We start from the raw sequence: 15748 nt of genomic DNA on the forward strand, positions 1-15748 counted from the left end.
GTTTTTATCTTATGGAATTAAAAATTATCCTAACAATTATCTTTGATCTTTGCATTCAGCTGATGGCCTTTGCGTTTTCTTTGGTCATCTAATACCATCTATTATCAAGTATGTATTTGAATTGTTCAGGAAAAATAAAATGCCACTGGTAATTACCATTAGAAGTTTTATCCGTGTGGTTGGATTGCTTACAGAATTTAATCAAACTTTAGCTCCTCCTGTATTCTTTCTGGCCTAGTCAATTGGACCCTTCTCAAACTTACCTCAGGGAATTTCTCAGGCAGAAACACCTTCTAAGAAATCACAATGGCGAAAAGGACCCAGAGGTATTAGTTTTCTTTCTCTTGAAACATTTAGCTGTACTTTTGCTGTATTTGTTTGTTTATTATATTTAATTTGAATGTGAGGCACTCAGGAGACATGCCATTAACATAATTTCCAAAGGACCATACCTTTATAACAGAGATGATGGTGCAAATACAATTATTTAAAAAAAAAAATGCATGTTCTCCTGATTTAAGACCTTTCCTATGAGTGAATGGCCAAAGAACCACTGAGTGCAGAGAGGCATCAAAAGAAAAAAAGGAAATTAAATTAAGGTACCGTAGTAGCAGAATAATAACCCCTCAAATATGTCCATGTCTTAATCACCAGAACGTCTGAATATGTTTTGTTACATGGCAAGGGAGATTTAAGGTTGCAGATGGAATTAAGGTTGTTAATCGGCTGATCCTAATATAAAGAGATTATCCTGTATTATCAAGGTGGGAACAATATAATCACGAGGTTCCTTAAATGCGGAAGAGGGAGGCAGAAGAGAAGCTCAGAGTCAAAGAGAGATGCTACTGTGGGATGCTACGCTGCTGGCTTTGAAGATAAGAGCAAGGGACCAGCATCCAAGAAAAGGAGGTGGCGGTCTTTAGAAGCTGGAAAAGGCAAGGAAATGAATCGCATCCCCCCAACCTCCAGGCCTCCATAAAAGAACACAGTCATGTGGACACCTTGCTTTTAGCCTAGTGAGACTTTCAGTCTACAGGACTGTAAGATACAAATTTGTGTTCTTTGTGGTAATTTGTTATAGCAGGAATAGAAATCTAGTACAGGTATATTCATGCAATGGAATACTATACAGTTATTAAAAAAATAATATTTAAGAAGAAGAATAATGTGGAAAATATTCATAGTGAGCCCTGATGGTACACTGGTTAAGAGCTATGGCTGTTAACCAAAAGGTCAGCAGTTCAAATGTACCAACCGCTCCTTGGAAACGCTCTGGGCCAGTTCTACTCTGTCCTATAGGGTCACTGCAAGTCAGAATCAACTCGACGGCAACAGGTATACTGTCAGGTTAAAAAAGCAGATGATGAAACACTATATACAGTAAAAATCAAACAGAAAAATGTTTATATACATGTTTAGATAAAATCTGGAAAGATATACTATAAAATGCTGTTTGAAGTTTATATTCTGTATCTTAGTCAGGTGAATAGCATCTATGGTCTTAAAAGTTTGCAGGTGGTCACCTAAGATACAACTATTCTACTCATCTGGAGCAAAAGAGAAAGAAGGAAACAAAAGACTCAAAGAAGAAACTGTTGTAGAGGATTAATAGCCCATGCAAACCATGGCCTCATCTATCCTGAGACACAAGAGATGGTTCTGGACAGAATGAGAGAAAAATGGAGAACAGAACTCAAAATCTTTAAAAAAAAGGCCGGATTTATTGGACTGAGACACCTTTGAAACCTGGAGGTCACCTTTCAGTTAAATAACAGATCAGCTCATAAAATAAACAACATCTGTGAGTATTGTGTGCTTCAAATAAATAAATAACTAAATGAGACCAAATGGTCAACATTTGCCCTAAAGCAAAGATGAGACAGTAAGAGGGGTGGCAGGGAAGCTAGATTAATGGAAACAGAACAACCAGAATGAAATTAATGACAATGTTGACATACTGTGAAAAATACAACAAATGTCACTAAACAATATGGATAGAAATTTTTAAATTGGAACCCAATTTGTTGTGTAAACTTTCACCAAAAACACAATAAAATATTATTAAAAAGTTAACAAATACAATGCTGATCGCAGTTCTTCCTAGATGCTGGGATTTATTTTTCCCCTTCTTTCTTTTCCTGTATTTTCCCAAATTTCTTTTGTAATAAGAAAAAAAAAAAAATTGAATGCTCAACATGATTACCTATAAAACTGTGGGCAGGTTACTCTCCTAGTAGCATCGTCTCCTTATAATATCTTTTTCTTTTAAAGAAAGTAGATGAACTATATATAATCAGTACAGTATGCTTCTGGAAATTAGCCTGTGCTCAATCACTAATGTACTAAATTTCTGTGTCCCAAACAATTTAATAGACGATATGTTGGTGTCTATCTGCTTTATTTTAGGATTTTTTTTCCCCTATGAAATATGGTTCAAAACCCAGGTCATTTGATATTGGAAAATATTTTTGATGCACAAAAGTTAATTTTCAAATGGTATTTGTGTTCACTATAGCAGCATTAATTACAATAGCAGGATAGCATCTGTATAGTGCCTAAGATTAAAAGCTCAGGTGAATGAACTTACCTTTATGAGTTCAGTGGCATAAGCCCTTTTATCTTTCCTTACAGGATTCAGTGCTGGCACCATTGTTGTTAAAAGGTCATTGCTTTCCCCTCATGCTTCATGTATTTGATTTGCTTTAGTGGTAGATTTTATCATTGATCTTTATGTTTGTGGAGCCCTGATGGCACAGTGGGTAAGCATTCAGCTGCTAACCAAAAGGTTGGCAGTTCTAATCCACCAGCCACTCCTTGAAAGCCCTATAGGGCAGTTCTATTCTGTCTTATAGGGTTGCTACGAGTCAGAACTGACTCAATGGCACCATTTAATATTTGTAGAGAACATAAAATAGAGGAAATTAAACCTCTATATTGTTGTGTGCTGTCTAGTGTATGCCAACTCATAGCAACCCTGCAGGGCAGAGCAGAACTGCCCCATAGGATTTCCAAGGAGGAGCTGGTGGATTTGAACTGCCAACCTTTTAGTTAGCAGCCAGAGCACTTAACCACTTCACTACCAGGGTTCCAAGCTTCTATAGCAGGATAAAATTTTCAGTACTTAGCCAAATGCTTTATTCGATACATCATGTGCATTTCTAAATAAAGATTATTTATCTGCACAAATAAAACTGCTAAAATTTAGTATAAAGGCCTGGTTCCAAGTCACAGTGCAGAATGTAATTATTCAGTACCTGGGAAACAGAACACTACAGTGACCAGCAGAGTGGGCTCTGGCATCAGGTGAGCCTGGATTCAAATGATGTCTTTAGCTCTCCCTATCTCCGTGATCTTGGCAAGATGCTTTCTCTTTTCCAGCTTCCTTTGTAAGTTGGAGAGTGACTATACCAATCTCCAGAAGCCCTGGTGGCTCAGTAGTTAAGCACTCGGCTACTAACCAAAAGGTTGGTTCAAACCCACCCAGTGGCTCTATAGGAGAAAAACTTGGAGGTCTGCTTCCATAAAGATCACAGTTTAGGAAACCCCATGGGGCAATTCTGCTCTGTCTTATGGGGTCCTAGGAGTCAAGAATCGACTGGACGGTGCACAACAATACCAATCTCCTAGGGTTGTTGTGAGAAGTAAAGGAAACAAAACGTCACCCCTTATGTAAGTAATCAGTAAATATTGGGATATCGGCTATCTTAACAACTGAATGCCTTTTCTACTGAGAACTGCTATTTGAGCAAAGTACTAAGAAATGTCTGGACTACGCATTTTAAGAAAATTCATTGACTGCTTGTACTTGTATATGCTGTGGCTGTTTCCAAGCATGTTTTCTTATTAAGTGTGATAAAATAGTATGTTTGTGACAAGACACTGGTGGTGTAGGGATAGCTAACTGGCTGGTGACAGAAACCTCTACTTGATCTCTGTGTTTATGATGGTTTTCTATCACCTCATTTGAATGACGGTATGAACCTACATGCTGTTTTTCCTAAAGGCTTTATAAAGCAGACTTGACCTTTTCACTCTTCTGTGACAGCATGTAAAAAAGGACCAGGCTGTTTTCAGGTGCAAGTCATGAAGAAAAAGGAAACCAAAATGATATTGCATTTTGGCCTCTTTGCTCTCCTAGGGAAATGATGGGAGCACCAGTACCCTCATTCCTTTGGGAAAACACACAAAAAGTAGGAGACACTGGGGGAATGTACACCTTCGAGGGTAGGTTCGGGAGTTATAATTAAAGGGGAAAATGAACTGCAAACCAGGGTACTTTACTGGAAACTACCTTCTCTACCCCACTTGTTTCAGAGCTATTATTAAGGACTTTTGGTGTATATGATAAACTCAAACCTGGGTGTGATTTTTTGAAATAAAAACCATGCCAAAGCCTTCAGTACCATTATACCAAAACCCAAAGTATAAAACAGGCATGTGTTTCTCTCAAGATGCTAACTGAGTAGGGACTAAAAGAACCAGGTTAATACTGCAAAGATGAGGAATAAAATATATTAAATTAATTCTTAAATCATATTTAAAGAATAAAATTAAGTATCTTTAGCTTGCTAACTTCCTTTAGCCATTATTTGAACAAATTCTTTATTAGGACTGAATGTTGAGACTCCAGGGGACCCTGGGATCTTCTTGAGAAATAAGCCGGAACTGTCAATTTAAGCTAAAATAAGTACAAAACGAAACTGCAGTTTTTAAAAGTAAACTGTGAAAAATTAAGTACTATATCATTTAGAAAGTTTGTAAGCTGTCACAATCACTGTTTTAACACAGAAATCTGTTTATTTAAACCAAACAAAACAGAGAAAATTATACCAGCCCTCAATTTTTGAATTTTCATTTAAATAAGCAAACTCTAAGTCCACACCTTAAAAGGTGTTTGTGCATCTATGTATTTCCAAAATACTCATATTTCAATAAATTTTCACATTATATTCACCAACAGTATCACAAAAGTTCTTTTTTTTTGTTTGTTTTTGCTTTTTGTTTACAGAACTGTAAGGAACAGTAATTCTAGAAACACTAGAAGAAAAAAGCATAGCAATGTCCACAGTTACAAGAAAAAGTGCACATTACTTGGTCACAATCACAGTTATTACTTGAAAAACTATATGTAATAAGTAGTAAGAAATAGCACGGATGCCTTAAACTCATTGTCAAAAATGGAATGACATAAATTTTACACGAAATAAGGCAAATTCAGAAATGCACAAGGAGTTTGTAATCCAACAAAAGCTAAACAACAGAAAAAGAGTACAAGAAGCATGAACTAAAGTACTTCTCCCTAAATATTTTAAAAATAGGCTTGCCTCAGTGCACAAAGAAAACACCATTCATGTGTGTTCAACACTAGAAAATAAGAAAGGAGGGCAGAGTATGGGGAGCAGGAGGGAACAGTTCATGGTAAGTTTGCAGCTGCATCCACTGAGAGTTCTTTACATCATTGTTTTACCTAGAAACTGGAAATTATACAAATCATATCAAGAGAGGTAACGGTCTTTTTGGAAACTATTTCTGAAGGAGAAAAATGAAAACTACACACAAGAGTGCAAATTTTCAGATTGTCATTTGCAACCTCTTAACATTCAGTCATCTACATCCAGTGGCTGCTAGAGAGATGGCTGTAAGACAGCAGCGGCAATCAGGAGCGAGCAGCTGTGATCTTTCAACGATATGTCTTTTTTAATATTAAAAAATTCTGTGATGAAAACTGCTTATGGTAAAGCTGCAGTGTTGAGTGGGATGTTTTGAGATCAGCATGAGTACAGAAATGCAGGCTTCTCTTGGAAATCGTTCCTGATGTAACGGTTTAAAGAACGTAGGCAAGGGTTCTCCAGCATTAAGTGGTATTTTTGTAGAAAGAATTTGGAAAGAGGAGAAGGCAAAGCTATATGGAAAAGGTACTTACAGTAGTTTCTCAAAACAGTTTTCTTTAGGACCTATGAAAAAGTTACCAAAGTAAAAATGACAATTTTGAATGAAAAACAAGTTTTCTTTTTATAAAAATTATGTATTTTTTTTTTTAAATACAAGATCCCTTTAATTGTTGTTACATCCTGTGGCAACAGGAAATGTGGCTTTTTTTTTTTTTTTTTTTGCCAGTTACTGCAGCTTCCAAGTCCAATGAGTCAGTAGCGAATTCCACTAATATTGCACTTGGATCTCGAACTTTTTTAAAAAATATACCACAAGCTTCTTCTGTTTTATCCTTGGATTAAGAATAAACAGCCTTTTTTGACCCCAGTATTTATGCTGACATATTAAAACAAAAAGCAATAGGCTGGATATGTTAAAGTATCTCAAGTACTTCAGAGGCCAGAGTTCCTTTGAAGCACCTTAACACATCACTTTATGGATCAAGGACAATGTGGCATAATGGAAGGATTTCTCTTAAAAGACTGTGCAGTAAGACCAGAGGCATCTCTGCTGGGAAATCAAAACGTCATTAGTGGAAACTGCAAATTTTGACCTCAGTGAATATGGTCGTCATCTGACTCAGTTCTGTTGTAAAATAAGATTTTCCAGTTCATCTGCAGAACGCAATAAAAATGCAGCTGATTCTCGATACCCGGCAACGAGCTGTCTCACGGCATTGATTTCAGTTGGACTCAACTGGGGTCTGGAGCTTGAACTGCTGGACGATCCTGAGCTAGCTGCCAACTGCCTCTTCATGCTGAGATCAGTGGGTCCTGGAAAAAATAGTCAGAGAATTAGACACGAACAATATTTGTTCTAGCACCACGAATGGTGAGCACACGCAATAAATTACCATTAAATTAATTCGTGTACTCTTTCATGTAATATCTTTGACCAAATACATTTTCCTCAGAAAGAATAAAGAGCAACATACTACTAAAAGGGTGTCCAGCAATTTCTATCAGACTCTTATTATGGAGAAATGGTGAGAACAGAGGATCACCTAGGTGGGCCAAACAGTTAAACACTAGCAGAAAGGTTGGTGGTTCAAACTCACTCAGGGGCACCTTGGAAGACAGGGCTGGCAATCTGCTTCTGAAAGGTCAAAGCCTGAAAACTCTAGGAGAACAGTTATACTCTGACATGCAGGGGTTGCCGTGAGTCGGAATTGACTCAATGGCAACTAACAACAGTGAAAACAGTAAACTTGTCTCAAAATGAGCTTTTTAGAAAATCGATTTTAAATCTACCTTTGCACGCATCGTAGAAGCTTTCCCAAGGTAAAAGGGAAATACAAACACTTTTCATTTACTGCATTCAGTAACTGATATTTTAGACCCCATCAATTCAAAAAACCCTAAACAGTTTTTTGGCTGCAGAAATGGGCTCATGCATGACAGTGACTGTGAGGATTGTGCAGGACTGGGCAGCATTTCTTCTGTTGGACATAGGGTCGGTATGAGTCAGAATTGACTCGACAGCTCCTAACAACAATAATTATTAAATCTAGACTAATAAATTCACTTAAAATGCTTTATAAAACATTACTAAGCACATAACTAAATCTGATATATTAAAAATAAATTAGTGGTTCTATAACTTGAAAGCATTTAATAGATTTTCCTTAAACATATTGCAGCCTTTCAGAAAACAGTATTCATTTGGTGAAGTAAAATAAAGGATGCTATTTCATCCTTCTATTTCTCCTTGGGGCATAATGAAGTCAGGTCAAGACCCAACTCTCTTCCACCGATTCCCCTAAAGAGAGAAGAAGCTTTATGTCTGTCAACTGAGAGGCAGATGTCCCATGAGATGGAAATAGCTTCACTTGGAATTTAATTTAGAGGAGAGACAGGACTCGCATACTAGAACTCTGACATCTGAGATGAACTTATGGCCACTTCTGTAGTGGCCTTTCAAAGCTTTGATTTTCCAGCTGCAGTTAGCTTCTGTTTGTTCTGTTAGTTATAAACCCATGATACCGACGTGGTAAGTTGAAAGAGATAGTGATGTCACGCTTGCAAACAAAAATTACTGAAAAAGCATTCAAGTAAATCATTAACAGTGGCTAGTTTATTTGGAAAGTTCTGAGTGGGAAGAAGAAAGCATCATGACATAACAGGGGTTCTGGTCTCTGAACATACCCACTTTAAACTTTATGTTCTTTGCTTCATGTTTAAGAAGCCTAGTAACAGATGTAATCTTTACAAAACATATTTATATTCAGAGGCTTTTCCTCTTAGCTATGTAGATACTTAGTGTCTGATTGATTTATTACCATTGTTTCATTAGAAGGTGTAACTTATTGTGATAGTTTTCCTGCCAAGCCTAATTGCTGACAGACATCCTTAAGCGGACTTGAGAAAAGGGTGGGCAAGGGCCCCAGTTATTTTGGGGGTGAGGGGACTGTGACTTTATTCCCTACCTCTTGTTCCAGGGTACAAGATTCCAAACCAAGATATGGCTCTCACTTTCTTTCAGACTGTTATTAAAAAAAAAAAAAAAGTTGCTGCCGAGTTGATTCAGACTCATGGCTACCCCATGTGTGTCAGAATAAACCTGTGCTCCACAAGGTTTTCAATGGTTGATGTTTTGGAAGTAGATTGCTAGGCCTTTCTTCTGAGGTGCCTCTGGGTGGACTTAAACTTCCAGCCTTTTGGCTATCAGCTGAGCATGTTAACCAATTGCACCACTGTTATTAGGGCAGACAAACTCTAGAGAGCTCAGCGCTATATCAAGAAGCCACTCATACCTCTGTTACTTTTATTCTTCCAGAAGAAGGTTGACTTCTTTGTCGTGATTCCTCATAGAGTTACAGGATCAGGATTGAGTACACATAAATAAAAATTACAAGAAATCTTTTTTGCTGAGGGTTTGTTATTCAAAACTTCAATTTACAAGGTTGGGTAAAAACCAAACCCAGTGCCCTCAAGTCGATTCCAACTCATAGCAACTGTATACAATAGAGTAGAACTGTCCCCATACAGTTTCCAAGGAGTGCCTGGCAGATTTGAACTGCCATCCCTTTGGTTAGCAGCCAAAGCATTTAACCACTACACCACCAGGGTTTCCAAGGTTGGGTAGGCAAGTAAAAAATAATAAAAAAAAAAAACTCTCATAAATGGGCAAGTAGGGTTAGTTAACTAGGGACTACTTAAATAGACCTCCCTGTTTGTAGTTAGAATGCATGTCAACTATAAAGTAAAATTTCAAATTTTATAAAGATATTGAATTTAAAGATGTCCAGGAAAATATTCCTGGGGACTTGCTGAAATCACAGACAAGGGCCGCTGAGAAGTGTGGTCTTGGAAGTGCTAGACCAGTTGATAAGAATGATGACACAATAGATGCTTTAAGAGAAAATGATTTGAGTATTAAAGGTTAAGGCAAACATTCAGGAAACTTCATGAAGCCATTTTTATATAAGTAGCTACATTCTTACCGAAATGATGCAGATCTACTGCAAGATCATTCTGGAAAGTTAAATAAAATGTATTTCATGTTAACATACAACAGTGTTTAAAAAATTAAGCCCAGCCAAAACCAACCCTTGATTCATTTTTTTTATCCTCAGAAGCTTTGAGTACACATTTCAATTATAACTAAATTTCACTTGAATGAAAATGTATATTTATAATTTTTCATTTTTATTTTGCAAGTTAAAGTATCGATTGAATACTTTTCCCTTATTTATAGTGCATTTTTGTTCCCTATTTTAAGCAGATTCACTTTTATGGTCTTATTATGACCATTATTATCTTCAGGTAATAGTGCCCTCATATAGGACAAAGTTTGATTTTCTTTTTAAAGACTGTGATAATCATTTTCATTTATCAAAAATTATACATAGGACAAGAGTGCAAGGCCTTGGAGAACAGGAAGCTTTTGTGCTGCGTTTACCATGTCATTCTCAGTATGAGAACTCTGTGTGATGGCACAAAGTAAAGCTCAATAAATACTTGTGGAATAACTGAATGAGTTGTATAGTTCCAGACACTTTCTGCAGCCAACTTTAAAGAAATGGAGAATGACTGATGCCATTAATAACATTCAACTGTGGTTCAAAGAAAATGAGTTAGAAGTAGAACACAACAGATTTAATGTAACTTTTTTTATATATAAGTAAGGAGCCCTGGTGGTGAAGTGGTTAAGAACTCGGCTGCTAACCAGAAGGTCTGCAGTTCCAATCCACCAGTCGCTCCTTGGAAACCCTATGGTGCAGACCTACTCTGTCCTATAGGGTTGCTATGAGTTAGAATTGACTTGACGGCGAGCAGCTTTGGTTTTTTTGGTTTTATATAAATAAAGTTACTTCTAATATATGGGAAAGTCATCATCCAAAATTATAAAAACAATAATCTAAGTAGAATTAATTACTGTAATTATAGTAATTCCTATGTGAGTTGTTTGCTGAAAAAGAGATCAATAGTTATTGTCCACTTCCTAAATAATCACATTTACTTCACCTCAAATATTACAGTGAGTCTTTGGGCATAAAACCAGTCCCAACTGCTTACTACCTTCTCCTGTCTTCCCTTCTTCACTTAGTATTTCCACTTCCAGAGAAAAGACTCTGAACTATTTGGAGAACTGGCAACTGATTTAACAATTTTAAATAAGGGAGTGACATTCTTAGATTCATGCTTTATAACAGGAGTTTGCAATTTTAAATTATGAGTGGCATTTTTAGGTTTATGCATTAAAACAGGGGCTGGCAAACTTTTTATATAAAGGGCCCAGTTGTAAATATGGCGTTGCCGGCCAAGACGTGAAATTGAAGATATTATGTAGGTAGTTACATAAAAACAGAGAAAATATATTTTCAAAAAAAATTTGATAAATTAAAAATATAACAATTGAGTACCTTGTCTCTCTTTTTTTTTGGAACACAGGTCTTTTAATGAGATTAAAATTCTTTTTTTGAGGAAAATAACATTTTGCTTAACTGAGGTTCAAGATTAGTGTTCCCTATCATCAAAATCAATTGCAAACATTGCTGTGCTACTGATATTTCATGTGTTTCATCTTTGAAAATGTCTTTTAACACAGATACTTCCAAATACTGATATTAGTCCATAACATATGATTTTAATTGAATATAGTCATCTCTTGGAATGCATTTAAAATTTTTTGTTAGATTCTTCTCTTGATATTTGCCTTTTAGAGTGTCAATATATTGCAGATTAACTACTTCTGATTGAAAATGAGCTGGAAGCTTCTTAATTGAACAGTTAAATGGATTTTGAAGCATGGAAATTTACTTCATACTTTCATCAAGGTCTGAAAATCACTGTTGGGCCTATAGTGTGTGCTCATGAAATATATCTACTGTAAATTTTTTGTGGGAATGATCTCACTTCTTGTTTTAGCTTTTGACAGTACAAGAAGTTTATAAAGCAAGTTCTCACTACTTGTTATTCAAACAATATTGATCATCATCAAAATGGCTTTACCAGCATAAACTTCACATATAAGCACCTTTTTGTCTTGTAATTTCAGATTCAATTCATTAAGAAACATCAATTCTGTCACAAAAGCCATTCGATGTTTAATAATAGTGGTGAAGGCAATTTTTTGTTCAGAAAAATTTCAATCTCAGCCTTGACCTGAAAACAATCATCATAAAGCTTTACCACTAAGCCACTGAACTGCTGCATAGTAGGGAAAATCAGAATACTCAGATTATATTTCCAACAAAATTTCACAGAACCTGTAATAGTTAAATCAACGAACAAAAGTGAAACTTACTATTGATGTTACTGGTTCAATAATACATGATAGATTTAAATGTTTTTCACAAAGTATCTGCTGATGAGTGTTATAAGAAACACACATAAAATTTATATTTTCACAAATTTTATAAATTTGTCCAACTAAGTCTCTATTCCACACATATTTTTACCTTCCTCAGTTGTAACACATCTTAGAAGATTCTACTTTCAGGTTGTACTGAACCAGTGTTTTCTCAATTTAGAAAATATTTTCAGGTATAGCTACTCCATGCATATTATTCACAGAGGCTAATTCTTCAATCACTTCAAACTCGGCCTTAACACCTTGAATAAATAACAACACCTGGAAAGTATCAGTAACATCTCTCAACTTATCAAGAAGCAAGGAAAATCATTTGCTTTTTTTTTGTTTGTTTACAAACATTTTATTAAGCATTTGGAATCTGTCCTTCAACCAATCTTAAGTGGAACACAATTTGCAAAATAGATAGAAGAAAGATGCCCAAGGTGGAAACCACAGGGAGCTGGGAATCACACCCATTCCCCTCTCCCCAGACTCCTGAGATAATTCCTAGGAGTCTTGGGGCTCCAGAAATATGAATGAGAACCTAGTTCTGCTTCTTGTCCTGGTAAATGTAGTTCAAGGATATCCTGTAAAAGAAAACAAAAGCAAACAAAGCCTCTATTTAATCCCATATTATGCAAAAGGACTTTGGTTATTTTTATCAAGCATAATATCTCCTTTGACAAAAAAATCCTTGGCTTGTTCACACAAAACCTCATTTGAGTTGTCTATTGTCTTATGAGTGTGTTAAATTCACATACATAAACTGCTTGATGAGGCAGCTTTATTTATTATTCTATAATAATAATACAGAAAACAAAATTATTCAGTGCTTCCATGGGCAGTTATGGTTAGGTTCAAATACTGTAGGGAATATAGTAATAAAAAAGACACCACCGCCACCAAGCATCTTAGTTATCTAGTGCTAACTACAACAGAAATACACAAGTGGATGGCTTTAACAAACGGAAATTTTTTCTCTTACAGTCTAGGAGGTTAGAAGTCCGAATTCAGGGTGCCAGCTCCAGGGGAAGGCTTTCTCTCTTTGTCAGTTCTGGAGGAAGGTCCTTGTCATCAATCTTTCCCTAGTCTAGGAGCTTCTCAGTGCAGGGACCCCAAGGCCAAATGATGCACTCTGTTCCTGGGGAGGAACCTCATTACCACTAAGTAACAAAAGCTAGGACGGACCATTTCCTCTGGACTTGGGGTCCCTGTGCTGAGAAGTTCCTAGACCAAGGGAAGATTGATGGCAATGACCTTCCCCCAGAGCTAAAAGAGAGAGAAAGACCTCCCCAGGAGCTGGCATCCTGAATTCGGACTTCTAGCCTGTTAGGCTGTAATAGAATAAATTTCTGTTAAAGCCATCCACTTGTGGTATTTCTGTCATAGCAGCGCTAGATTACTAAGACACCAAGCAATTTGCACTCTCTCTTTTTTTTTTCAATCATTGTTACTCTCTTTTCTTTTCCCAAGTTAGACACATTTTACTCCATTTACTTGCATCAAACTAAACCCAGAGAGTTCCAGCATTTCTTCTTTTCCTTTTTTTTTTTTTTTTAAATATTTACTGTGCATTAGGTGGAAGTTTACAAAGCAAATTAGTTTCCCATTCAACAACTCATATACAAATTTGTTCTGTGACATTGGTTTCTATCCCTGTAATGTGTCAACACTCTTCCCATTTCCACCCTGCCTTTCCCATTTCCACCCTGCCCTTCCCATTTCTATCCCTCCAGTTTACCTGCCTCTCTTTGCATTCTCATCTTTGCTTTTGGGCAAATGTTGCCTGTTTGGTCTAGTTTATTGTTCTAAGAAGCACATTCTTCATGGGTGTTATTGCTTATTTTATGGACCAATCTGTTATTTGGCTGAAAGGTGACCTCTGGAAGTGGATTCAGTTCCAGTTTGAAAGGGTGCCTTAGGGCAATAGTTTCTGAAGTTTCCCTAGTCTCTATCAGCCCAGTAAGTTTCATGTTTTTTATGAAGTTGAGTTTTGATCTACATTTTTCACCCATTCTAACCAGGGCCTTCTATGTGTCCCTGGTCAGAGTGGTCAGTAGTAGTAGCCAGGCACCATCTAGTTCTTCTGGTCTCAGGCTAGAGGAGGCTGTGGTTTGTGTAGGCTGTTGGTCTTTTGGAATAATTTCTTCCCTGAGTCTTTGGTTTCCTTTATTCTCCTTTGCTCTAGATGGGAAGAGACTAATAGTTGTACCTTAGATGGCTGCTTGCAAGCTTTAAGACTTCACACACTACTCACAAAACTGCGATATGAACAATATCTTTATGAACTATGTTATGTCAATCAAGCTAGATGTTCCCTGAGACTAGGCCATTAGCTTTCAAGCCCAGTAACTGAGTCCCACCAGGTGTTTGGATATGAGGTTTACATAACTGTGCTCCCATATGCTCTATTATATATGTGAATATACAGGTAGCACATACAAATATGCATATATCATTACCTACAACTATACCCACATATGCACCCACACTCCCTCCCACATCTATATAGCATACACATCTACCTATGTAACCACTCACATATTTTAGTTTGTTATTCCTGTTGTTGCAGAATTGTATATTGTATAGTCATTTTTGTAGTTGTCCTTTATTTTTGCATACCTCTCAATGTCTTCATTTGCCTTTACCATGTTGTGCTGACTTCCCCATACTGTGTATTGCCTTTCTCTTCACCAGAACTAACATGTGTCTACTATCTAGTAAGTGATTCTCCCTCTCATTCCCTCCCATCCCTGGTAACCATCAAAGAATGCTGCTTTCTATGAGTAAGCCTATTCTTAATCTTTTATAAAAGTGGCATCATATCGTATTTGACCTTTTGTGATTGACTTATTTCACTCAGCATAATGTCCTCCAGATTCATCAGTGTTATATTTCACAGACTCATCATTATTCTTTATTGTTTTGTAGTATTCCACTGTATGTACGCACCACAATTTGTTTATCCATTCATCCACTGATGGACACTTAGGTTGTTTATATCTTTTTGCTATTGTGAATAATGCTCCAATGAATATGGACATGCATATGTCTATTCATGTCACTGCTCTTATTTCTCTAGGATAAATATCTAATAGTGGGATTGCTGGATCATATGGTATTTCTATTTCTAACCTTTTGAGGAAGTGCCATACTGTTTTTCATAGTGGTTGTACCATTTTACAATTCCACCAGCAGTCTATAAGAGTTTCAATCTCCCCACAACCATGCCAGCATTTGTTGTTTTCTGTTTTTTTGATCAGTGCCATTTTTGCTGAGATGAGATGGTATGTCATTGTAGTTTTGGTTTACATCTCTCCAATGACTAATGAGTGAGGGCATCTCTTCATGTGCTTGTTAGCCACCTGAATGTCTTCTTTGTTGAGTGTCTGTTCATGTCCTTCACCCATTTTTTGATTGGACTGTTTGTCTTTTTGTTGTTGAGGTGTTGAAGTTTTTTATACATATTAGAGATTAGACCCTTTTCAGATATGTTGCTGACAAAACTTTTTTCCCAGTCTGTGGGTTCTCTTTTTACTCTTTTGGTGAAGTCTTTCAATGAGTTAAGTATTTCATTTTCAGGAGGTCCCAGTTATCTAGTTTATCTTCTGTATTTTGTGCATTTTTTGATAGCTATATTTTTCTAGTTTATTTATGCCATAAATTAGGAACCATGTTTGTCCCTATGTTATCTTACAGGAACTTCATAGTTTTTGGTTTTAATATTTAGGTCTTTGATCCATTTTGAGTTAGCTTTTGTATATGGATCCTGTTTCATTTTTCTGCAAATGGATATCCAGTTTTGCCAACACCATTTGTTAAAGAGACTAATTCTTCCTCACTGAATGGACTTTGACACTTTGTGGAAGCTCAGCTGTCCATAGCTGGATGGATTTATTTCTAGATTCTCAATTCCATTCCATTGGTCTATGTGTCTGTCATTATATCAGTACTAGGCTGTTTTGACCACCGTTTGAGATTGGGGAGTGTGAGGCCTCCTACTTTGTTCTTCTTTGATAAT

The 15748-nt window shown here is 36.5% G+C and overlaps 1 protein-coding gene across 5 annotated transcripts in view; it reads right to left on the reverse strand.

Annotated features, from left to right (window-relative positions):
• Nucleotides 1–6260: 6260 nt before the first annotated feature.
• Nucleotides 6261–15748, reverse strand: part of NOL4 (nucleolar protein 4) — a 409694-nt gene continuing 400206 nt past the window's right edge. For all 5 annotated transcript variants that reach the window (XM_049901605.1, XM_049901604.1, XM_049901609.1 and 2 more), the window contains one exon: nt 6261–6704. In XM_049901605.1, coding sequence (XP_049757562.1) covers nt 6511–6704 — 194 coding nt within the window. In that variant the 3' untranslated portion in view covers nt 6261–6510. The remainder of the gene's footprint in view (nt 6705–15748) is intronic.

The sequence above is a fragment of the Elephas maximus genome, chromosome 11 (assembly GCF_024166365.1).
Source record: "Elephas maximus indicus isolate mEleMax1 chromosome 11, mEleMax1 primary haplotype, whole genome shotgun sequence".
Lineage (NCBI taxonomy): Eukaryota > Metazoa > Chordata > Mammalia > Proboscidea > Elephantidae > Elephas > Elephas maximus.